General features: G+C 43.2%; 1 protein-coding gene across 7 annotated transcripts in view; it reads right to left on the reverse strand.

Annotated features, from left to right (window-relative positions):
- Positions 1–4,013: 4,013 nt before the first annotated feature.
- Positions 4,014–26,696, reverse strand: part of Plch1 (phospholipase C eta 1) — a 182,826-nt gene continuing 160,143 nt past the window's right edge. Inside the window, exons 13-24 of one of the 7 annotated variants that reach the window (XM_075950581.1) lie at positions 24,439–24,530; positions 19,002–19,099; positions 17,867–18,046; positions 17,663–17,770; positions 16,746–16,870; positions 14,672–14,756; positions 12,335–12,481; positions 11,935–12,014; positions 10,397–10,456; positions 9,603–9,960; positions 7,619–7,646; positions 4,014–7,318 (exon numbers count right to left, since the gene is read on the reverse strand). In XM_075950581.1, coding sequence (XP_075806696.1) covers positions 7,636–7,646; positions 9,603–9,960; positions 10,397–10,456; positions 11,935–12,014; positions 12,335–12,481; positions 14,672–14,756; positions 16,746–16,870; positions 17,663–17,770; positions 17,867–18,046; positions 19,002–19,099; positions 24,439–24,530 — 1,344 coding nt within the window. In that variant the 3' untranslated portion in view covers positions 4,014–7,318; positions 7,619–7,635. Of the gene's footprint in view, positions 7,319–7,618; positions 7,647–9,602; positions 9,961–10,396; positions 10,457–11,934; positions 12,015–12,334; positions 12,482–14,671; positions 14,757–16,745; positions 16,871–17,662; positions 17,771–17,866; positions 18,047–19,001; positions 19,100–24,438; positions 24,534–26,696 lie in introns of all 7 variants that reach the window. The other 6 variants (XM_075950579.1, XM_075950580.1, XM_075950577.1 and 3 more) reach the window with 6 other exon arrangements.

Here is a 26,696-nt window from a genome sequence, read left to right on the forward strand (position 1 = left end):
GTTCACAGATGGTTCAGCCGAGTAAACAAAGTGTGAGGGCCTACATTCTCATCCTGAGTGTATGTGGAAAGCCAGCTTCAGAGGTGTGCACCTATAATCCCAGTGCCGTAAGACAGAAAGCATAGGTTCACCGGGGCTGCCAAGCCAGCCAGCCTAGCCAATGGGTGAGCTCTAGGCTCAGGGAGGGACCCTGTGTCAAACCAAAAAGTGGAGTGTGTTAGATGAAGTCATGCCCCAGTGACATGACTTCCTTCTAATAGACCCACTTCCTAAATCATCTTACCTTCTCTTAATAGTTCCATGGGCCTGGGGAGCACACCTTTAATATACAAACTTGTGGGGAACGTCCTAACCAGTGTATGGCAGGACCCATCCCTATCAAGGATAAGGGACTGTGTTGAGCCACCAGATGGGAAAGTAAACAGGTAACAAGAGAAAGGAACCAACTCTGGCTATGGACCTGCTACAGTGATAGGGATAATGGCTCAGTTTGATAATCTTGTTGTTGTTGTTGTTGTTTGTTTTGGTTTTTTGAGATAGGGTTTCTCTGTGTAATAGGTCTAGCAACTGTCCTGGAACTCACTATGTAGACCAACGGGCCTTGAACTCACAGAGATCCGCCTGCCTCTGCCTCCCGAGCGCCGAGACTAAAGGAGTGCACCGCCATCACCTGGCTCAGTTTGCTAATCATAAAGGACCATCACCATACTGTACGGGAGAACCAGCCTTTTACCTCTTTTCTTGGAATAGTGGAGGTCTCTTGTTTCCATACGAGAGCGAGTGCAGAAAATCCAGCCCGGGGAAGGGGATACAGTAAACAAGAGCCAGATGTGGTCACTAGCTCTTTTCATCCCATCCCTCTCGAGTGTTGGCACGGCTTTCAGCTAGTCAGCTGTTCCCACAGCTGTCGAGGCTGAATTTCTGCAGCTGCCACCGTCACTGCCATCACCAAGCCGTCCCCGTTTGCAGCACCAGCTAAGATGGAGACTGGTGTGCTAAGGGGCATCCAGCTCTGCAGGGGACGGCAGGGGACGGCAGGGGACATCTGCAGGGGCTGCAAAGCACAGGCTGGCCTCACACAAGTTAATGCCTCTTACGATCCCCTGAAAGTAATGGGAAGGACACAGTGACGGACGTGAACTTGCCATCCTCCTTCCCACCTGTGTGGAGCTCTTAGGTGCCACCCATCACGTGACTTCTTTGGAGCGATCCTATAACCCTAACAGCTAGCGGGCTGACCTTTTGGTCATCTCAGTAACTTACGGCTTTGTATTTTCTTTTCCTTCCCTGCCTCGGCCTCTTTCCACCCCCGTTCTCATTTCCCTGGGAATATTTCCTCAACTTTCAATAGTTCTAGCACATTAGACTTTGCTGGGGATTTTGAGATTGAGATTTTAGCTATTTTTGTTTCTAAAAACAACTCGTGGGCTGGGAAGATGGCTCAAAGGGGAAAGGGGATTGTCGTGCAAGCCTGGGAACCGCAGTTGGATTCCTGAAACCCACATAAAGGTGGAAATGGGAGAACTAATGACGAAGTTGTCCCCTCCCTTCTGCAAAGGCAATGACATGATCACACATACAAGGGACAAGATCAAATGGTTCAGATTCAGACACGGAGAGCACTATTGGCTTGTTTCCCTGGATCTTTAACTCCGACTTGTGCCGTTGTTAGTCGTATAGACACGAAACAGTGCCAATCCATCTTATTACCTCAGCCAGCTGGTGGCGCCATAAAGCCAATCTTCATTCTCATTGACAGAAAGCAAGAGCGCTTGGAGCGCCTAGGGTGGTTGCTACCCATGTGTCTGCTAAGGTCTTCTGAAAGGGCAATGGGCATGGGGAAGACGAACAAGGCAAGAGACGGAACTCTCCTGCTTAGCATCTTCCAATTCCACCAGGACCTTGAGCAAATCACGAAATGAGACTCACTTTCTGAGCCTCTGAACTGGGGATAACATGTGAGCACATCAGGTGCCTCAAATCAGAGCGCTGTATGACATCGGCTACTTTACAGCAAGCAACCAAGGAACCACTAAACTAAAAGGGGACAAAAAGATGGGCTGGATAGGACCAGGGGAAAGTAAGCAACGTGTTGAAACATCAATGGTCATAACCACACAAAGCGTTTGGAACCAGGTCCTGTGGCTCCCAGGGAAGGACAACAAGCAGATAGCACACACGCTGTTTTCTTTCACATCTCCCTTTAGTTATCATCCGCCCATTTATCAAAATGTTTAATACGTGCTGGGTTCTAAGCTAGGAACATGTCACAGGGCCTGGACACTGGCCCATGGCTAAGGGAGAAAAGAGAGGTGTGAGCATGTCAACCCAATACAGTGGGATTCGTGGTGCTTTGGAGCATCAATCATTCTAGAACTGAGCAAAGTTCTATGCAAAATTATGGAACCTTGTTTTGTGACAGGACCAGATAAAGGATTTTAAGTGGGAAACGTGGCTTGGTCAGATTCGTGTTAAGCCATTTTGCTTCAGTCCTCTGAGGATGTTGTTACTGTTAACAGCTCGTCCAGCAGCCTCACCACTCAGACTTGGAACGTGCAATACAGCCTCTAACAAAAAGGTCACAAGGATGCTTTGAGTTTTCGCAGGGCTTGTCCTAGGTCAGAGAGCAGAGACTAGCGGCTCCCCTCACATTCGGTATTGGAAAGCTTGTGAATGTCCTGATTGAGACTTCACTTGTGTGCTTTCCTAGGGACGAAGTCAGTCCTGTCTCTATCTGCTAAACAGGTGGAGTCTTAGTGAGCAGGGCCTGCACATCAGAGACTTTATGAACATCTAAGCTTTGCTACCTCTTCTTGGTTATCTCACAGGTCTCAAATGAATGCCATGCAACTACTTTCCATGATGTTCCTGTATTATGTCTGTCGGTAGAAGATTATAGCATGTGTGTGGCCAAGAGGACGCCTGCATTACCTAGCTGCTGGCCCCAAACATTCACGTCAGGACCAGACAGAGAATTTTTCTTTCTCATTTTTTTTTCTTTTTGGACTAAAGATTCTTTAAATCATAAACAGCAGCTAACGTCTATTCATAGCAATTTAATTTAAACAACTCTGTATTACATCACTGTCTTCTAAAATAAAAAGAACAACAAAGGAGCCAAGAGCTCAGGCTAGAACATTAGAGATTCGAAGATCCCGAGACAGAAAGAGTTCGAGCTCATTAAGGGCAAACGAATGGGTTTCGATCCCGTTTAACTTGGTACTTCTGCCTCCAAAGATTTCGAGTGTGTGTGAAAAAAGACGACTCCCAGCATTAGGGAAAAGCTAAGAGTTGGCACTGAGGGAAGCAGGGACTGATGACCCCCATAGCACAAACATGCACATGCGCGCACACACACACACATATACACATGCTCACACACGCACGTGCACACACACACACACACACACACACCAAACAGAACATCTCACTTACTTTCCCCATGTGAGCTACAACTCCCACTGGACTAGTTGCCAGGAATTACTTATAAATGTGTAAATCCGTACCAAATGCACACAAATCATTCTTTTTGGTATCTATTTCAGTTACCTTACAAATACGCTCTTCAGTATAATGCTGGGGCTTGAGAGATGATTCATTGGTTAAGGGTACTTGCTGCTCTCCCAGAGGACCCAGGTTGTGTTCCTAGCATCCACATAGGGCAGCTCACAATGGTCTGTTAATTCCAGTTCCAAAGGGCTTACCACCCTCTTCAGCCCTTCTCACGTACCAGGCACACGCATGCTGCATATATGCAAGCAAAACACTCATACACATAAAGCAAATATATCTAAAAATAAAAAGGCAAAAAAAATGGATATTTCTTCAACACAATGAAAATACCCGGAGACATAAACTGCTGTATAAAGTCAACCCTGACAATGAACGTTCTCAATTCTGCTATAAGAACATAGAGAGGAAGACATATCCAAACACTCCCAGTCCCTCACTCAACAGTTAACACACAAACTCCTGCTTTGGTTCTTTTTTAAAAAATAATAAATGAAACTACCAAGTGTTCAAAAATCTGTTTTAATTATATTTTATGAAGTCCAGGAAGAACATCATTGTAATTCATGGTACAAAAAGCAAATGATACCTGAACATGCAATAAAAAAATGGATTCACAATGAAAATAATATATGTCAGTACTAAAATAGAGTTACTTGGTTCCCTAAAGGGAAAAGGTTTCTTTTAATCATCTATTCACTTGGATTATGAGAAAATACCTTTTTTTTCCCTTGAAATCTTGGGGGATGTTTTCTGTTTGCACTACTCTGAGTTCTAAGTCTAATGTAAGTCTCTCTCTCACTCTCTCTTCTTTCTTAAGGTCTTACTATGTAGATCTGCTTGATCTGAGCCTTGCCATGTAGATCAAGGTTGGCCTCAAACTCAGAGATCCATCGGCCTATCCTGGGATTAAAGACGTGAGCCACCATGCCTGGCTGAAAGTCTCTCATCCTGAAAGCCATTATTCTCAATCTATCACATCAGAGACACTTCAAAACATACTTCAAAAGTATGACAGAGAGCTTGGCAACTGGATTCTTGTTACATACAAAGCCATTAGCAAAAATATGTAACAATATTTATGCAAAAACAAACTATTTTCTCCTTATATACAGAAGTTCACTTTCTTCCTTACAGTCTCTTCTGAAAGGGATTTGGGGACCGGGAGAGACATTGTCCATTTTCATGGAATTCCCACTTTGGGTGGGGTGAGGAAATCATGAAGGGCAAGGTAACTACTTTAAGCACTGAGCTATAAAACTGAATCTGGGTCTTTCGATTCAGAAGGAGAAGGTCGTTTCAAATAAAGAATCAATTCCTTTATCTTTGGAAAGGTCTGCTCTTAATGAGCTCAACACTCAGTGAGTAAAAGTGACAGCCTCTGGGACTATGACCCAAGACACAGGAAAGAGCATTTTTGTGCAACATGCACACACTGTGGCCCAAACTGCTGAGAAGTTTCACATCGAGGGCATGCACACATCTCATACTGACACAAGTTACAACACCTTGGGGGAAAGAGATCATAGGTTCCTGGGAAATGTCACAGATCTATATACAAACGCACGAAGTGAGAGAACGCGTGAAGTCAAAGGGAGACCAAAATACAAGTTCCAAAATACATTTGAAGATCATCTCAAAGCCAAGCATCATAGTCACTGACAATGGAAAAACTCTAACATCCGCTAGAATATCGCGTAAACAATGAAAATGCAGCTTTGTAGAGCTCACAGTCTCAAAAGAAAATAAATTTCTGGTTTATCATCACTGCTTGGCTCGGTCTGCAGAACTGAGTTATCTGAACAAAACTGGTCCACGTAGCCATACCGAAGGGCCGTGCATGCTCCCTCTGGGATGCCTCGGCCCTCCAGGCCACCAGCTTTCATGTTCCTCAGGTAGCTTGCAATGTATGAGCCCGTGGAGTGTCGGTTCACAGCCAGAGAGGGAGCCGAAGGTTTACTTCGAAGGACCACTCCTCCTCTAGCGCTGTGGGTCGTGGCTTTCTGCTTGCCAGCTTCCTGCTTCTCCTTGGCACGACTGGCAATGTTACGTACCCTGCTCTGACTTCTCGAGGACAGCTTTCTGACTAACGCCCTGGGATACTGACTGACATCCTGCTTAGAGTACAGCACTTGACAGCTGTCTTCTTGGTCAAAGGACACCAGCTTTCGGAGCTGTTCGGTTAGGGCATCTAAAGGCTCTAGTGACTTTGTCTTCATAGCCACACTCTTGTCCCTAATGCTGTTTGTCACAAAACTCCTACTAATACATTGGTATTTGCTTTCAAAATTGCAGGCAATGTCCTCTGATGTTAAGTCCCCCAGACTTTTGGATTTGCAAGGACTTGGCAGTTTCAAAGCAACCAAAGGAGCATGTGCTGACGGCGTCGGTGTGGAGGCATGTATATCTGTAGCCCCAGGCTGCTGGGGCCCACACATTTGGTTCGTTTTTGCATCTGAACTTGAGAAATGGTTATACACAAAGCCAGCACCCTGATAGGTTAGACAAGAAATACTTTGATTTTTGACACCTTGAATATTGTTGAATATTTCAGGGGCAGAAGGGAGGGGTGCCTCTTTACAGTAAATATTCCTCAAGCCTCTCGGGACGTGTTCCACCATCTCTTGGCTGTGCCTCAGTTTTAGTGGAGAAACGATTTGACTTAGACCCTCTCCCCTGTAGTCACAGGTCGTTCGAGACAGGTTTTCGGATTCTCCATCGATTTCTACAAGGCTGCTTTCTTCAGAATTTACACCAAGAGCAGGGTCTGCAATTAGATCTTCCAGGGCCAACTCAGTGGAAAGATCAGGGCTATTCATGACTCGTCTCTGGTCCTTTCCATGAGTGTGGCTTTTGGGAAACTGGCCAGGAGAAGCATCGTGAGACCCAGGCAAGTTACCTTCCATGACCCTTGTCTTGGTTTTATCAGAAGGGTCAGTACCTGGTTTGGACTTAGAGATCGGCGAGCCAGTCATTTCACAAACAAGTGTGTTATTTGCAGGCTTGGTGGTCTCAGCACTAGAGAGCTTGATCAGCTCAGGAGATGAGTACGAGGAGGCCTTGGATTTCCCCTGGGAAAAACCATGCTTAAAGGGCGTTTGTAGGCCCCATGTCATAGGCAAAGGAGCACCTCCTGTGGTCACATCGGTACCGAGGAGGTGAGAAACCACAGCAACGTTAGCCGGATGCTGGCTCTCTTCAAACTGGCCAATCAGTGCTGAGATGGAACTGCCCGGCTCATTCTCATTTGTTAAAGTAACATCATCAATGAGATTGGAAATCTCAGTGTCCTGATGGATGGGCGTTGAGTGAAGTTCTGGGAGGTCAGAACAGAGCACAGAGACGTCGGACAGAGAGGAGGACGCTGCAGGCTGTCCTGTGGCCCTGGGGCCTTCCATGTTCTCCATCTCCAGGGCACTTGGAGAAAGAACACTCTCCGACAATATGCTTCTCCCTTCCCGTAAGCCCCCAGTATGCCGCTTTTCAGTGGCTTTCACCCCAGGGAGATCTTGTGGTCCCTTTTTTGCAGGATCGAGTGCCAAACGCTGCCTCGGAGAGAGGAATTTGGGGGGGCACTGGTTTTCCTGGCAATCATTTGTCACATCTGGCTTGGTTCTCCCACCCTTTGGACCTGGTCCTCCACACTGTTCTGGCATTGATACACTAGAAGTTGAAATAGGGCAATCACCTCGGTTGGCATCTTTGTGAAGGAGGGCACTGGAGGAGAAGGATAACGTTTTGTTGAAACTGGAAAACTGTGGGTCTTTTATAGTTGCCTCTCGCTTTCTTCCGTCACCCTGGTCCTCTGCTAAATAAAACAAGAGCATTTTAGGTAAAGCATATCACTTGACGTAGGTGCTGCAGACACTCACGTTTGTCTCGACACAGACAAATGGAAAATGTAAAAATTTTTATGTTATGACACAATATAATTATGAATAAGCAGAAATTTGCAACACAGTGTCTGTGTGATGGATAAATGGTAAAAAATAGATTTACAGGAACTTCACCGAGCTTCCTTTTGAATGTGTATTACATCAGCTATGGATGTAATATTCATTGTCCAGAAAATGTCAATGAGTTACTGTGCTTTCGCAGTGAGGATTACCTTACGCTGCCTCCTATTCAGATCTGTACTACACAGAAGCATGGCGATAAAAACAGAACAAGACAGCTCTGTTAAACAATGCACTACAGTACCTGCAAACAAGACACTATCAGCTTGCAAAGTTATACATGTATTAGCGACAGGTAAACCACAAATGATAGCATTTTTAAAGGCATTTTGGCAAAATATTTGATCTAGCCAATTAATTTCTAACACAGTTGGAAAGTACAACATGTGTTCAAAACTATTAATACCTATTGGCTTGGAGGGAAAAGATAACAAGTCATCAATCCCACATCACTATGCATAGTTAATATTCTGTTGATGATGTTTTTGGTTCCAGTACAAAAAAAATATATTACATTCTTCCCCACTTCACCTCCAATGTGGTTAAGATGGTACTTAAAGGAAACTAAAAACATATAATTCCCAGTAACCTAGGATAATCATTCTACTTGATATAAGCTAAGGCAATGCCCAATGCTCAATTAGTTAATTGTCTACTAACTCTTTCAAAGTCATGATATGTGGATAAAGATCGTTTTCACTAAAATATTTTCTCCTTGTTAAAAATTGAATCATCATAAAAAATTTAAGCTTCCCAAATTGTATAATATTAAATATCCCATGATATCACTTCAGAAACAGCCACTTTTGTAGAGAGACAGACTATTTAGAATTCCATATTCTGCCCTTCTCTACTTAATTTTTTTCTTGCAACTATCTGGGATCGCTGTAATGACTGGGTACCATTCCATATTTGCTATTTGCTTCTATGATTCATTCTTATATCTTTTCAAATGTAGGAAAGAAACATTGTCTCGTGCTTGCTGCTCAGCTCATCTTCTTGGCTTAGCATCTTCTGCAGTGAGGACCAGTTCGGACAGATTTCTATTGGACAGAGTTTTATTTTGCTGACACAGGCTTGCCCCATGTGTCCTCTCCTTTCTGATGTTACTCTTAGTAAAACTTCAAACATTTTCCCAGTTCAAGGTAGACTCCAGGGTCTTGCAAACTAGAAATTTTCAAGGTTTGCTTTTCCCCTAATAAAGTATTCTGAAACTGCCTTTTCTTTTCTCCCTAGAACATCTGATACTAAAAAACCAATATATAAGCAAAACAACATTTGTGGTGAATAAATCACTAAAATTATATTGTTTGGATGAAGACCAATTTTGCTAAAATTAAAAACAAGGTATTGCATTCTACTTGCTCGAGATAATTCCAGAAATAGTCAAAGGACACAGTTCTGGAATAGGAAGAGGAGTCACAGATTCAAGAGCTCTTTGTCACTCTCTGAAGTGCTCATTGCTTGTCATCAGTTGCCCACATGAGCTCCTCATACTCCCAGTGAAGGAAAAAGATGGCCCTGCAACCAAGCAAGAGCCATGGGCACGACTCCTTCCCTGACACCGCACTAAGCAGGGAGTGAGATCGCAGGAGGAAAATGCTGCCTCGGCCACACCTTAAGGAAGAAAGTTTTTCAAGTGGAGTCAGCGACTTGCCTTTAACAGCAACTTTTCACAGGGAACATTTCCAACCACACACACACACAAAAAAAAAAAAATGTTTTAAATAGTGAAAAGTTATGGAATTGCATTCAGTCTCAGAAAAGCTAGGATGGGTATCTAACCTTGGGTCAATCTAAGAACGAGACCTCTTTAAACCCTTTGCCCCTGATCTAGAAAGTCACCACTCAGAAAACCAACACACTATTTGTATATTGTAGGTTTCCTTTCCTTCTCAGAACTGCATGTCCGAGGTCATCACGCCTACGTTCCTCCACCTCCCCACGGAAAGAGATGTGATTTCAAGGCCACGGGAGAGGAGGAAATAGCTCACTTTTTACTTTCTTACCCAAAGTTTAAAATCTCCTTGCATAGAATTAGCACTAGAAATTATTTATTTTTCAAAATATTTTAATTGCAGAATGGCAGTCATGTTGTCATGGAAACGCAGCTGAGAGGAACTGAAAGCATCTTACCTGGAGAGTTTTCTTTTCCATCCGTGTCTTTCGCTGCTTCGCATATAGGCAGCGACAAAGCCCCCAGAAGACTCTTGTCAACAGGCATGGAGACAGGACGTACTTGCAGGCTCCGTGTGGTCCTCCTAAGGACGCCGTCTTGATCTCTTGTAGCCTCAGAGACAGAATCTTTGATCTCAACCATTTCTTGGAAGCCCACTTTGCTTTTCTTCCTGCCTTTGGCTGGAGCACTGGCTGTACGTCGCAGAATTCTATCGCCAATCGATCGCTTTCGAATATAATGGGAGTTGTTGTTTTCTGAAGATCCGTGCCTGGGATTCTTATTGAACAGTCCCTTCAGACCTTGGAGCTGTCTATTCTGGGGACAAAAAAAAAGGACCAACCACAAATTAAGCACATGCCGTCGTAAGAACAACTTCAGTTTGAAATGGCAGCTCCATGAAGAATGAATGGGAAGTGAAATTTTGCAGCCACTGACCGGAGGACGTTCAGAACGCGAAAACAGCTCACAGTAGGGTCACACAATACAATGCACATGCCATCAACTTTATTCTGTGAGGAAGGCAGTCATTCAATTTCATGGCCAACCTTTCCAGAACTTTCCTACCCAGAGATGATAAAATGGTAGAAAAGTTTCCATGGGTAACACACTGACAAAACTCCAACAGCCTTGAAGCAACAAATGTGTGTTTCAAAATGGTAAGCAGAAGATGGCGAGACACGAGGAGGCATGCCACCACAGCCATGTGGAAAGATTATGCCAGCGAGAGGGCGGGGCCATGCGGAGAAACTACCTTTGTAGCTCCTAGAAAGTGCAATATGGTATAACTGGGGTTGAGGATTAAAGGGCTCCACTGCAAGGGAGAAAACAAAACACAACAAAACACGATGTGGGCTCATTCAAGTAGCTGCCAGGAAACACCTGGATAGCCCCTGCCTCCCACTTCTAATAGCTCCCCATCTTCTGTTCATTCCTCATCCGACTCAACACCGTTATGTTATGGTAGGAGCATCCCAACCCAAACATACATTGAAAATAATAAATGTCTCCAAATTGGCCATTTATTTAGGAATGAAACAAAAGTTATATAAAATACTTTATTTGTATTTTATTTCTGGGCTAAGTTGTAAACAGACACTGTATGCTTTATTGTTTCCCGCCACCTTGCTTCAAGTGAGGAAGGATGTACAGTTAAACTGGCTTTCAGGAATTCAGGCATCACCTTAAAACCATTTGTATTTAGGTTATTCCATTTAGGCTAACAGAAAGAGCCCAACAAGCTGTATGAATAAGGACTCAAGATTGAAAGTTTATACTGTCAGCATTTTCAGAGGTAAAAAATCCTTCATTCCCTTCTGCTACCCAATATGAGGCTAAACCTACAGTCCCAGCTCAATGCCCAGCTGGACTGTGGCCACCATGACGCTGATATTTAGCCAACAGTATGCTTGTTTGCTCCACCCCAAGCAGCTTTCAAAGAATAACAAACTTACTTATGAGGCCAGTACTGTTTCTACTGCCCCTTTACGCATGGAGAGTGAGTTCACAGAGAATACCAGTACTGTGGAGACGCTCCAGGCAGCACAGACTATAGTAACAAGTAGCGCGAGGCAACCCGGGGCACTGTGCCCGTCTATATACCCTCCGGGTCACATCTGGTCCTGAAAATCAATAACAGGGGACAAGTCCCCAGCACTTGACATGACCCGAGGGTCACCCACTGGTTTGCAAGGCACCAGCCCTTCAACAGTGAAGGGAGAACAGGCAGAACTAGATACCTCTTTGTGACACTGTGTCTCCCTTTCTTCCTACTTCACTTTCCCCATCTCTTCCCCCCGTCTGTCTCCCCACTCTTTTCTGCTCCCCATTTCTTCTGTGGGTAGCTTTAAACCCATTCACACTTTTTCTTGATCTTCAATTTACAATTGTTCCACTTGAATTCACCCTGCCTAGACCTGGCTGGAAACTTAACTGGATTAGCATAGGCCATGCTTCAAAGCCCTGAGACACATTTCCTACTGTAGAAAATGGGGTCATTTTTAGTTACAATAAAATTCAGATTTTAACGGTCTTCATCATTTTCATAAAATAATTGCCTGAAAGTACGATACTCTTCTCAATTCTATTAAACCTAGAGAGAACCTCTGGGAGGAAGAAATAAGTCCAACCCTGCATAGAGGTGAACATGGACATCCCTGGAATGCTGTCTGAGCTTGCTGAGCGCCCCACAGACACCCACAAAAGAAAACTTTGTCAAATGTATGTTTCGTTAAGGAAACCAATCACTTTTTTGAGGTCATACTATTCCTGTATGTCTATGATCCCGCTCACCTTTCCAAAGATCTCATTGATCGTTATGTGAACAAAAATGGATGCTTCCGTGAGTCCTTCCAGGTAGACGTGCCGGTAGCCTGCAAAGGCAAAAAGAATTAGTTTTTTTGGTCAAATTTGCATTTGGCCTTCCTGAGAGTGCAAGAGAATTAGGTATCTCTTAATATCATTCTTTACATTTTATGCAGCATGCTACATCACATCTATCGTATAACACAATTTACAATAACGGACTTGATAAGTAAATACCCTGTGTATCCCATGCCATGTATTAAATCTTCCAAAGAGAAACCATTAACCCAGCATATGCCAGACCCTCTATACTTCTCTACCATAGTAGAAAACAAACAAAAACAAAAGAAATAGTCAATCCGGAGAGGAAAGGTCAGCCTATACCTACCAGGTACTAGGCTGCTGAAGGTCACGGTCCTTTGGCCCACAAAGTCTCTTCCAATAGGATCATGATCCCACACCAGGAACCGGACTAAAGCTATTTCTGGCATGTGGACTGTAAATGTGAGGGTTTCTTCCCACACAGGGTTAAATCCTTAGAGAAAAAGGAAAATGAAAAATCAGAAAAAGCAAAGGGCTTGGCTGGAAATGATTTAGCAGCGACGTCTGCAGAGCAGACAGTGAAAATTGCTTGTAATGGTCATTAAACTCAAGAAAATGCCTGAACCTTTCCAGGATGCCCTGCTGAAGTAAAGCCTCCGAGTTTACCCCACGCTTGAAAATAATTGGTAGGAAAATCACCTGTAAATGATCACATCTATTCTATTAATCTCTGATGCCCCATTGTATCAGGAAGCCTCTTAATTGTCATTAAAATGCTTCAATGAGCTTAAAAATTACAGTAGTGTTCCAAGAGTATTTTAGCAGAAATATGACAGAAAGTTACCCCCTGATAGAATCATATTTCTCATCTACCAAAGCTTTTCCCGCTGGAGTAACTAACCATATTTCATACGGCACTCTGTAGCTTTCAGTTCTATCGTGGACAAATAGGCATAATTCCTATAATTCCTACAGAAACCCTGTAAAACCTATAGGAGTGGCAGGGCAGGGACTTTGCTTTTTTGTTTGTTTGTTTGTTCGTTTGTTTGTTTGTTTTGGAGGCAGGGTTTCATTCACTAGTCCAGGTTGGCTTGGAACTCATGATCCTCCTGTCTCTACCTCCCATGTGCTGGGATTACAGACATGAACCACCACACCCAGCTTGGTTTTGTCTCAGCAAGAAAATCATCCATACGTTATCAAGTTTCCAACTACAACTTTTTGAATTCAGACAAGTAACACATGCCTATACGTATGAAAGTCCAAGATATCTGTTACTCATCATATAGTTTAGAGCATTGCTGTTCACAGAAATGGGCTTAAGGTCATACAGTAAGCAGGAGGTCCAAACTAGACTGTGCACTGCACATTCTTAGTGGCTTCTCAGGATGCAAGAACTTACTCTATTTCCATACACAATGAACATGAATGACAAAGCACACGTCTTGGTTCAAATACCAGTATGGTTTGTATGTGGTTGGGACCCTAATAATTTCCACTCTACCCTATAAAAGGCCTCAAGCTCATTAAATAATGACAGGCTGAAAATGAGAGGCCCTTAGTGCACAGAAGAGATGACCTTTTTTGTTGACTCTGTAATGACCCCTCAGTTACTTCTGCAACTAAGAAAAGAAAAGATAGTTTCTTGAGCCCTGAGAGAATCCAACATAAGAAGGGCTTTCTTTAAGAATGTTATTTCCTCCCAGGTTCACCCTACTTTTGAACAACTAATATTCCTTCAAGGACACTCCCTATGAACCACCGATTTCTCAAATGTTTAGATAACCATAATTTCAAATTACTATAGACTATTAATTAATATAAATTAAGAAAATATGTATGAAATAATAGTTTTCAAAGATAGAACAAGCAAATATAATTTTATAAGATTATCCAGAAAAACATGCTAGACTTGGGTAAAGGTAATGCCTTCCTGATACTATTGAAATGCTGGCCACTCACCATATTTAAGAAATGAATGGGCCAGAGCATTCTGGCCTTATCCTTAGATATTTTTATCCTACAAACAAACAACAACAAAAGCCAAGAGAAATTAACTAAACACCTGGGCCTCACAAACGAAAGTTTCAAGAAGACTCATTTACAAGAACACATGAATCGCATTACAAGCAACACACTAGGAAATATTTCCCTAGGTGAGTTTGGAGCCCAAGTCTTTAAATGTCTCCCATGCTTTTCAATAGAAAAACTTAGCAAGAGTCCCAGGGGTCTTGATTATAACAGCTTTATCAAAATATACCGTGTATCCATCCCAGTTCTTCAAAGGTTAGCCAAACCTTCTTTTTTTAGTTGCAGAAGTAACTGAGGGGTCATTATGGCGTCAAAAAAAAAAAAAAAAAGATAATCTCTTCTGTTCACTGGGGCCTCTCTGATTTTCAGCCTGTCATTATTTAATGGGCTTGCGGCATTTTATAGGGCACAGTGGTCGACTCGTCCTGAATGCATGTGTTTGACAGAATTCCCTTTCCTTTTTCAGGAAGGAACCAGAAGCTTACAGAGTGGGTGAATCTTATCAGCGTGTTTAACATCCACGCGGACTGCAGCTAAGGAGCTCAGCTATCGGGTTCTTGTTAGCAGAACACTTTCCTTAGCCCGTGCGCACTGCACCACACCGCAGCTGTGGCGCATCTCAGGAGTGAGTGCCGCTGATCACCAAGCTTACCATTGTCATCCACCACACGAGTCTGATCCTTGCAACAGTCTACGGGCAGCCCGATAATTTCCACTTCGACGAAGGGGTCAATGATCTGTAGGAAAGAGAGGAAGTATGACTGCTAATGTCACCTGCACCTGAGTGCTAATTATTCTGAGACTAAATGGGCCAAATGTTCACATTTCAATAACATGTGATGTTACTACATGCTTACTCAAAGAATCATAGAACCAGGTAGATCATATCTAGATATATGTGAAGAGTGGAATTAAAACGCTAAATTCTATTTGCCAGTATGTGTTAATTCAACACAGGTTTTTACTGAAAGAACATAAAATTTCAGTTTTGGGTACATATCCAACTAAAGCAAGAAGAGGGACACCCAGGCACAGAAGCTCAGAGAAGCTGCGATATTATAGTCGAACACTGGAAACAACTTACGGGTCTACCCTGAGCAAGATGGCTACATGGTACCGATGCCATAAAATCAAAATAAAAAACCTGGAGAATAACTGAAAAAACTGAAGAAAATGGTAATAAAAAGTTGCATGTGATTTGACTGAAAAAGAAAAGACAATAGACAACTTGAGGATAACATGAAAAGATTAGATATAAACATTATGTTAGACAATATTGTATCTTGTAGTTTTGCAGGAGAATGCCTTTGTTCTTAGTAAGCAAGTAGTGAGATGGTCACAAATGACTGCCAAGGAAAGCAAACTGATACCTCCAACATACGTACTTACATACAACATACACACTTACATGCAACATACATACTTACAACATATATACTTACATACAACATACATACTTATAAAATCTGTATAGATGAGAGGATGGCACAACGTGTGTTAGAAAACTTAATAATTGAATTAGTGAATTGAGGAGATCCATTGTACTATCCTTGCACCTTTTCTGGGGCTGAAGCCTTCTCAAAATGAAAAACTTGAGAGAGACAAGAAATATGTATTCCTTTCTTCGTGTGATGGATGCTAAAGGCGTTCAATTAGATTGTTTCTCCTTGTCATGGTTGCCCTGCTGAGAATGCTTTAAAAGTATCCCATCCTCTGGCTTTTGGGAACAGAGTGGGCCTCTGGGAACACCTGGGCCTCACAAACACAAAGAAATAAGCATAAGTTTTCTGATGATCCAACTAACTACTGCCGCTGGTGAATGCCGAGCGGAAGCAAAGGCGAGAAAGGAAGAGGGTCTGTGGGAGACAGCTGTAGCAGACACGGAGGCGATGGCCCTGGCCGATGCCTTCCTCTCTGCTAACTGGGCACTGTGCTACCTGTTAACAAGTACAGAGAGGCTGGGAAGAGCCACTGTGAAGAGCGGGGTGACCCTAGGGAGTTGAGGATGTGTGCTACAGCGCTGCACTGCACCGGACTGCATCCGGGTCAGATCAAGTCTGACGTGAAGTATTTACAGTGGTACAGACAGGCAGAGCTGGGCGGTCCTAACCACACATCAGATGTGAGAGTTGAGAAGGTGAAAGAGGCGAGAGCCTGGAGTGATGGGAAAGCCCTGAGAGGAAGGTATGCAAACAGGACTGACTGACCCATGGGGAGAAAATTCAAAATGTTGCTGCATCCTGCGACAGAAGTACAGCAGCAGGTGACGGCATGTGGCCACAAAGCATGAGGCCAAGGAGCAGGCAGCAGTGAGCAAGGTTGCTGGACGTGTGGGATTTGGAAGATAAATACATGATTTGGGCTACGTTGCTGTCAATAATGCATTTAGCCTTTGTTCTTTGGATCCCGGCTGCCAGCATCACTCTTGAACTGTGAACCAGTATCATGCCTTCAAGCATCCAAACCAGGTGATAAAAAGCTCTGGAGGAAGTCTGTGTGACTGACAGAAAACCAGCTCATGTCTGATAAGTGGAAGTCAGTGCTCACTTAGAAACACACACACACACACACCATATGCATACACAGACACACAGACACACACTCACATTCAAACATCTGTACACCCCCCAACACACAGAAACATATATGTCCCTAAAGCCACCGAGATGAGTGCTTACATGCAATAAAATAATCACATAATTGATAGACAGTCAGGTATAGCTTACCTCGCCTCGGTCTCCGAACATGGAGTCGGGAGGTTTGGGAAGTTGTTGCCCACTGATCACTTTCAGGATAAGCTGTTTTTTGGGGTTGGCAGGAAGTGGATCACCAGAGAAAGGGTTGAAAGTACCTAGGCCAAGTAAAGTAAAGGTCAGTAGCACAGGAACACACGCACACACACACACACACACACACACACACACTCATGCACACACGCACACAGCTTAAGTTTGTCAAAGGAACAATGGTGCTATTTACCACAGTGTTTGCTAGAGCTAAGAAATCATGTAACCATCAACGTAACTTTCAGTACTTCCATGCTGTGGGACAATGGTCTTGTACGCCGTAAAGATTTGTCACTTGTCCTGGTTTAATAAAATGCTGATTGGCCAGTAGCAAGCAGGAAGTATAGACGGGGGGGGGGGGGGGGAGACAGAACTCTCTGTCAACACTTCTATGGTTGTGTTTTCATTACACTCTGTTTCCAAAAGCAAGAGGATGGGATACTTTAAAGCCATGTCAACAGGGCAACCATGACACGGATGAACAATCTAATTGAATGCCTGTAGCATCACAACAAGGGCAGTTAGGTCAGGATCCGGTAATTTGCTAAGCTGTTTCGGGTCTAGAACGAATACAAGGCATGGAAAGAGAATCTGAAATTAAGAGGAGAACGGAAACTCTACTGTCTAACTTCTACAAATCTAGTTCAATGAGTGGCATGCTTGCCACAAAGCCTGAAGACCTGAGTCCTAAAGACCCTGGCACACGCTATGGTGGAAGGAGAGAAGAGACTCCGCAGAGTAGCCCTCTGACCTCTACTAACATACATACAAACACGCATGCCCACATTAATAATAATAACAATTTAAATAGCAGGGCATCACCTGCACTCAGACGCAGCTAGGAAACTGGTACTTACCTTTGCACATTTGCTGAGGCTTGAGAATGTAGCCACAGTTGCCGTTTGCCTTGAATTTTGCCCGATTTAACTGCATCATCCGTCCTTCCGACTGGTAGTTCAGAGCCACTGTGAACATTGGAAGTTTGAGAGGATTAGAAACAAGTTACAGTTAGCAAGGTAGAGAGAGAAAGCAGAGGACCACCGCCCTCGGGCCATACAGACCTAGCTGGCAGCCTGCATTCCAATAGGGCAGAGGGTTGAAGTTACTGGAGTCGATGCGGTAGGCAGAGGGGTAAATCCTTGTGAGTTGTTTTTGGTTGTAGATCATGAATTGCTCCGACTTCTGCTGGACCACTTGATGTGCTCTTGTTTCACTGAAGGACAACACATTCCCTGTGGTTCCTATCAGTCAAAAAACAGAGAATGTGACCACTTCCCTCCACTAAAATCAAAGCGGATTGAAGCACCGCTGGATTATTGCACCTCCATAAACATTTGGAGACAGAATGAAATAGGAGAAAGAATAGCCAGGAGACTCAAAGATGAGGATGGCTGTCTCTGGTCCCTCTCGGCTTGGTACAAATGAAAGCGGTAAGACATGGAGAGATGTCTGAGCAGGAGAGATGGCTCTGAGTTAACAGCACTTTCTGAGGACCTTGGTTGGGTTCCCAGCCCCCACATGGTGGTTAAAAGTAATCCGAAACTCCAGTTCCAGGGGACCTAACACCCACTTCTGGCCTCCGCAGGCACCAAGCACACATGTGGTACACATATATACATGTAGGCAAGACACAGGCGTACACACACAACAAATAAATCCCCTTTCAGAAAGAAAAGAATGAAGGAAAATCCACGAGAACCAGTGACACCGAGCTGTGCCTACTCCTTTTCTTAAAACTTCAGTCAGGGAAATAAACTACTTAAGTCAAAGCCAAAATGTTTAATGAGAAAATGTGTTTTCTCCAGGGTATTGTTGTAGCTAATTAATCCTCTCCTCCTGGTCCTTCGCACTCGAAATGGCCATCTGTGACCTGGTCAAGAAGGTAGGCCGGGTCTCCACAGTTTGAGTCCTGAAGTGAGACTTTAACTCTGAAAAGCCTTTGTCATTTCATGATAATAAAAGATGTCTCCACCCTGTAGGAAACTTCTCTGACCTCAAGGCAATCAGGCACCTACAAATAATCAACACAGCCCCTCATGTGAGCGCGGGATCACGTTAGCTGTCATTTTCCTGACAAATGAGATGCCATACAGTCCCAGATATGGGTGGGAAAGATCCCATCAGTGGAAACATTAACTGGCAAGGACAAAGAAAAGTCAAGAGCGTTGACGAGAGCGAGAGACTCTTGGGCCTTACCGTCATCCACAATATCCTGGGCTGCCACGGAGTTTGTGTACACCACCAAGTCCGAGAGCTCTCTGCAGAGTTTCATGGTCCTCCTTCGGCGGCCCAGCCTGCAGAACACACACTCAAATGAATGCGGCTTGGGCTGGAAGGGCTGGAAGCCTCTGGCTGCATCACCTTCCCTGGGGTCTGTGGAGCCAGGGCTGGAACCCAGGTCTGACTCCCCATTCAGCCCTTCTCCTGTGTCTATACCATTCTACAACCTTTGTTTTATTCAGTCGCTGCAGGGAATTTGCCTTTCTTGTGAAAGGCGTGGTTCCACAGCTGCCCAACTAGGAAATAATCCCAAGAAACACAGACTAAATAGGTATAGAAACACATAGACCACAAAACCTAAATACCTAAAAAATAAATGAGTCAAGAATTTCACAGTGATTTTTCTTTAAAAATATAATCACAAGTATTTTAGATAGTCTTTTAGTGACTATACATCGTATTGTGTAGAAGTTAGGTTTCCTGGGCACCGTCTAAGTTTTCTTACTACAATATTCTTATAGTCTTGACTATATCATTACATATTCAACCACTCCTCTTTACCGCCATGAAATCTCCACATGCCACCCATTGCTGACACACACACACACGCACACACACACACACACACACTTCTCCTCTAGAGAAAATTTAACATCAGACATTCAACGCTCATCACCACCACTCAAATGGCCAGTAAGCACACAAGATCATGCTCAGCCTTATCGGTCAACAGCAAAGCACAAATGCACAGGAAGGCACCACGTCTCTTCTGCTAGGACAGCTATCACTGAGAAGGTGGGTGAGTGGCGATAAAGGGAAACTCACACACAACCTGGGAATATAAACGGTGCCGTTCCCATGGGAAATGGCTTGGCAGTTGGTCAAGTGCAAGGCAACGTTGTTAACCTTGCATTTCTACATTGATGTAAAACCCCGCCCGGGCATATGCATGGCAATACTTTTTAACAGCCATTGAAGAGAAAGCTACCAAAACATTCTCCAAGGACTGAAAGAATACATAAAATGTAGGATATTCATACGGCGGGTAGTTAAACCATAAAATCGAATAGCGCATCCAAATGCCACAATGTGAGTGAATCCTGAAAATACATAATTGAATGAAAGAAGCCAGGTATTTTTAAAAGGTCAAGTGTTGTCAAGTAAAAAGTCTACCCAGAGACAAAAAGGAGAGGAGGGCAGAGAGACTGCTGAGGGGTAGAGATGTTTTCTTGGGATGATGAAAAGGTTTGAAAATTAGATATTAAAGATAAAAACTGAACAAATCAGTGTGAGAGCATGCTTAAAATTCACAAGTAAAACTCTGGAGACAGTCCGTGGCACGAAGACATTATACATAAAGTTAGCTCTTTATATTTTTATACCAATAGTGAAGTGGTTTAGTGAAGTCCCTAGGTGACCCAAGTCCCAGTGCTCAGGCTCTCGGAGGTGTTAGGGGCAAATCTCTAACTGACTCAAGAGCAGCATGTAACCTTATTACAGCATGTAATACCTGTAATGGCATCTCGTTTGCATGAATGAAGACTAATGTGTCTTTTTAAAAACTGTCGCTTCCCTTGCTATGCACCAGACACTTTGATTTAGAAATAGTTAGTAAAGGTCTTCTGAAAGGTGTTCCCATCTCTCTTGTATCTTTTAGTGTAACTAATATTCAATTTTACTGCACTTTTCTCTTCCACCCTCACTAACGAGTGTTTGATGTATATGCATTCCATTAGGGCTTGAATAGGAAGTCTACCTGAGCACTAATGGAAGATTCCTATAAGGCCTCTATGGCCTTCATTTCTGTGTTTAGTTAAGAGACAAAGTTGTGCATGTGTGTGTGCATGCGTGTGTGCGTGTGTGTGTGTGTCCCCACCCACACCTATGTACCTACCCACGATATGGTTTGTGTTCCTTTGTGACTCAGGAAGTCCTGATTCACAATCGGGTTCTGAAAACAGTCATCATAGATACTACATGGGCAACAGCTTTAAAATGGGGGCACAGGGAACTTTCCACACCTAGTGCCCTCCTCGATTTTCAGATCATGCTTTTATGCTAGCCCTCCTTTTTTGGTCTCCCCATCCCCAATCTCTGCACTCCTTTTTTTTTTTTTTTTTTTTTTTTTGCTTCTTGGTCTCTACAGGTATTCAGCACAATTTAAAATACAGAAATGTAAAACATTAAAGCGAGGTTCTGACTATGAGAGAGAACACATAGTGTTGTCTTTCTGGGTCTAGGCTATCTCATCCACTGTAATATTTCCCAGCTACATCTGTTTTCTTATACATTTCCTAATTTCACATCTGTGTAGTGTTGAATTGTGTCTGAGTACCACATTTTCATTAACCATTCAAAGGCTGGCAGACATGTGAGCTGATTCAAAGTCCTAGCTATTGTGAATAGAGCAGCAACGAACATGGGTGTGTAGGTGTCTCTATGATAGGCTACATGGAGTCCTTCGGGTATACGCCCAGGAGAAATGTGACCAAGTAATACGGAAGCTCTACCTCTAGTTTTCTGAGAAATCCCATACTGATCTCCACTATGGCTGTACCACTTTAAATTCCCACCAACCGTGACTAAAGCTCCCCCTTAGCTCTCCTCCTTGCCATCATTTGTTTCCTTGATAATAGCCATTCTGACTGGGGTGAGATGGGTCTCAAAATATGAAAGTGTTTTCATCTGCATCGCCCTGATGGCTAGTGATATCAAACACCAGTGTTTATTAGTCATCTCTATTTTTTTTCTTTGAGAACTCTGCTCAGTTTTTAAATTAGGTTATGTAACATTTAGATATTTTCAGTGTCTATTCTAAGTGTTAAACCTCTGTCCACTGTATATTTGGCAAAGGGAGAGAGGGGAACACTAGGAATAGAAATGTTTAAAGAAGGATGGAATCGGGCATCGAGAGGAGGGAGACGGTTGGTAACAGAGAAACCCACTGCTTTAGGCGCCAGGCTCAGTGGGTAAAGGCATTTGCTACCATGTCTGAAAACCTGAGTTGGAATGTCAGGACTCACATCGTGGAGGGAAAAAAGTAACTTGCACAAGCTGTTCTCTGACCTCCACATACAAGTTGTGACCTGTGTGTGCATGCATGTGTGTGCACGCATGCACACAGAGAATAATTTTAAAATCTTTTTAAAGAAACCTATTTTATAAGCTAACTAAATAATTCTATTTTAAAAAGGAGTTAGTAGGGACATGGCCTAAATGGTAGATAATGTCATAGCTAGAAGTCATGAGTAAAAAGACAAAAATGACAGTCCTGGGTGCAGGATGCCTTCATGTGAACTGTTGGCCAAGGAAGGCCCCAGAAACTTCCCATACAATATAGGTTCTTGGCACTTCTCTTGGTTGTCTGCCAGGACTAGAGGATAAGACACCGTTGCTGAGGACACCATACACATTGGTTGCAAGAAACATAAATAAATCTGGAGTGGAGTGGGCAGTTTCCTCCCAGTCAGGTAGCTCTCTTAGTGCTTCAAGGGGCGCTATACAGGCTGCTGGGGGAGAAGAGGTATCAACAGACTTAGGGTAGTGAGCACTAAGAACTATAATACCAACCTGCCTAGCTAGGTGAGCCCACTATGGGGGTAACCAACTGCTGTTTGGTTGAAGTTGGGACCCTCTCAACAGGAGAGAATCCATGCATGGTACTGTAAAACCAGCCCAACCCAGGCGGCTGGTGAAGTCATAGACCCTAGGAAAGAGCGTACTACTGTTTTTTAGATAAATTGACATAGCTCAAAACTGCCTTCTAATTATCTACTTTTATACATAGACAGATACTATTCTCAGCTTTAACCTGAGAAGCCTCTCTTTGCAGTGAATAATGAAGAATACAGAGACTCATGGCTGCTCGAAGAGTTGAGAGTAAGTGATGGTTCGGCGCTCAGTCCTAAATAAGACATTTTGACCTCCCAGTCTAAGGTTCAGCGAACACTGCAGAGAAAGGAGCAACTAGAATGTAAGAGCAAGAAGATAGGGAGAAGACTGAGATGTCACCTTCTGACTCTGACATAGCCCTTATCGCCATCATCACCATCACCACCATCATCATCACCATCATCATCATCATCATCATCATCATCATCAGCAGCAGCAGCAGCAGCAGCAGCAGCAGCAGACAGTATCTGCACTGAGACTGCACAAGACTGGCCTGGTCAACAGTCAATCATGGATGAGGGAGGGGCTTGTGGGGTCTTACCACTCCCTGTTGAACTATGGCTACTAATAGATTCTAGGGGAGGAGTCATTGTCTTTGGTCTGTACCCGTTAGTGAGCCCACCGGGTTCCGATGGCTACTTCTAAACCCTTGATCATCCAGATAGGCCTGTTTAAACTCAGCAGATCACAAAACAAAAGGATACCAATGTGGGGAAGAGATTTATAGGGAGAAGGGAGAGCAGATGGGGGTGGAAGGAAGATAAGAGAGGGAGGGTAGGGAGCGAGAGCACAGAATTCATTATATACGTGAATGGAATTGTTAAGGAACAGGTTTAATTAATAAAGAAATAAAGGTAAAATTCAAGTATTATAATTAATATAGATTTCTGTGTGATTATTTCAGGAGTCTAGGTGGCCAGGAACAAACAAGCAGCTTCCTACAACCTTAACCCTAATTCATCTCAGTGGGTCCAAAACAAAGATATGAAGGGAGGAGGAGGAGGCCATGCTGGGAAGAAGTAAGTGAGCAGGATCAGGAAAAGAACAAGAAAGGGTAATAATGGGTAGATACAACCATGATACATTGTATATGTGTAAAGTTGTTAAAAATAATAAAATAGAGCCCTGCGGTGGTGGCACACACCTTTAATCCCAGCACTTGGGAGGTAGAGGCAGGCGGATCTCTGTGAGTTCGAGACCAGCCTGGTCTACAAGAGCTAGTTCCAGGACAAGCTCCAAAACCACAGAGAAACCCTGTCTCGAAAAAAACAAAACAAAACAAAATAATAATAAAATAGGAGCTAATAGTTTTGAGCATTTCTTTAATGGGGTTGGGATCTACTGTGCAATTTAATTCCTGTACTCCTTTCGTGACCCTACAAGATGGAAAGGTCACCTTGCTCAGTATTTACGAGGGCTGGTGGACAAGTAAAACCTGTTGTCTGCTCCAGCTGTGTGCTTATCCTGTCCTTCCAGCCCTCTGCAGTCTGACATGTGCACAGCCCTCCCCTTCTCTGAAGACACCTTTCCCCTGGCAACTCCTGCCACCAGCCTGTGTTCAGCACCTCACTGACGCCGCATTCCCTCCACACAGTATCTCTACCTTGGTCTTCACATCTCACTCCAGGACCTTCCCTTGTGACCCCTCCCAGTCTCCAGACACGCACAACTAAAACAGCTAGGGCCACAGGGTGGAGAGGCCGTGGGAGTCAGAGCAACAGGCAAGGAGATGCTTTCTTACCTGTACAGCTGGCCTCCCTCCTTGCCAGGATTCTGAAATATGTCTTCCTCGTCGTCGGTACTATAGGATTTAGAACGTGACTTTGTAGTTTTCTGCTGGAAGAGTCAGAGTAAATTTATTAACTCACCACATTAGGTACATTCACAAAACACAGAGACCGGACTAGATTTTCATACACACGCGCACACACACGCACAGGTGTCTGTGCATGCGCGGCCATGCATAGAGAGAACAGTCAATAGCATTATATTCACTAGTAATGCAAAATAAGCCACAGAAAACTGACATCTTAGAAAAATTATATTATTTGTGTACTTTGAAGAGAAAGTCCAAAATTAAAGTATCTATTTAAATAATTATAAGGGAAAATGTCCTTTTATATTCTTACTATTGATAAGCGATAAAAGACAAATTTGGTTTTAAAAAAACAGATGACAAAAAAAAAAAAAAAAACAGATGACTGCCATTCTACCTTCCATCAACACATCCTCAAATAGTTATTATGTAAATCAAACTGCTCTTTTGAGTGTATAGCCCATTTTACATTCTATAAGTAAAATAAAAATTGCTATTCATAGCACATGAGCTTAAAGTCTCCAGAATTAATCTAGCATCTTCTGGACAGATTTTTTTTCTTGGGGGGAGGGAGTTCATTCTCACACTGGAGACTGCTCATTATTTAGGCTGCACAAAACCCAACATAACAAATGATGGAGCCCCCAGTCATTGCAGAAAAATTTGAGACCAAACATACAGCTCCTACCAAGGTTAGTCGTCTAGACGGTATACTTTGGACATCAGAGGAACGTGACCCTGGAAATGAACACTATCCCCAAGTCATCACAAGATCACATCAACTTCCAGATCTTCTCATTGCCCCAAACTGAAGACCAGCTACAAGATGCCCACTGCACCGATGGTGATGAGCAACTTTGAACCTTCTCAAGAATTGCTTTCATCCCGAGAACTTCAGACACGGAAACCCTACTGTTCAAACTTCCATTCTAGGTTAGCTTTTCACCAAGCAGGTAAAGTTGCAAGTCCCATCAGGTTTCCTGGCATACCTTAAACATATTGTGTAAGCACTACCATTCTACAGGGTTATTATTATTATCTCAATGATTAAATGAGAGACATACAAAGCCATTTTTGTAATCCACTGACTTTAACTTTGTATGTAAATTATTACTGGTACTTACTAAAATAATTGATAAACAACCTCACGGACAGCCTACTGTTACCACCAGATGTGTGAAAATGCTCACTCTTTGAAATTCTTCTGAAATATTTTCCTCATAAGATACGTTTTTATTATAAGATATAAAAAGAAGTCAATAACTAAAGGCAGTGTTTTGATGCACATCTGTAATCCAAGCTCTTGAGAGGTGGAGGCAGAAGGTTCAGTGGGCGTGTAAGGCCAGCCTGGGCTACAAAGCAAGATGCTACCTCAAAAACAAAACAAAACGAAGAATGATTAATGATGATAATTTTTCTGACACAGTTTTGATACATGATATACATGAGATTATGGCTATCACACCTAGACTCTATTTTCATCATACTGTTTTGTTCCATGTTTTGTATGTTTAAGATCTTCAGAGATTAGCCCCCAGTGGCTTCACACCTGCCCACTATGCAAGTGTATCAAGGCTCGCTTAATCACTGTTTAGACTGAACAGTTGGTTTATTTTTCTTGTCGCTGTAACTACTGCCCCTAAATTATCCTACTCATGGACATGAAATTCCAGACAGAGCGTCCCTTACAGTAGTAGAAAAGGTCTCGCCGAAACCCTCAGATAGTGTTACGCTCATCACCTAATAACCAATCTCCTTTATTAATTTTTAAAATTTCATTTAGTTCATGTGTGCATGTGTGTGTGTGGATGCACACTCACACACTTATGCCACGGTACACAAGTGGATGTCAGAGCAACTTGAACTTTTTCCACCAGGTAGGTCATGAGAAATCCAGGTCACCAGGCTTGAGACCCACACACTGGATCTGCTGAGCCGTCTCACTGGCCCAGTGACTGATATCTTATATAAAATTTTCACCTCTTTATTGAGGTAGCACATACATCTACACAAGTATGCAGTTTTATGTGTACCAGATGATGGTTTCCACAAACTGAAAGTACTCCAATGAGGAAGTCGAATCCTGCCTGCTTCCTAGAATCCTCCACATCCTCCCACGGTCCTTACTTTCCCCTCAAAGGTAACAATGACCCTTAATACCTACCCACATTTCTAGCCTATAG

This window comes from Microtus pennsylvanicus, chromosome 16, assembly GCF_037038515.1.
Source record: "Microtus pennsylvanicus isolate mMicPen1 chromosome 16, mMicPen1.hap1, whole genome shotgun sequence".
NCBI lineage: Eukaryota > Metazoa > Chordata > Mammalia > Rodentia > Cricetidae > Microtus > Microtus pennsylvanicus.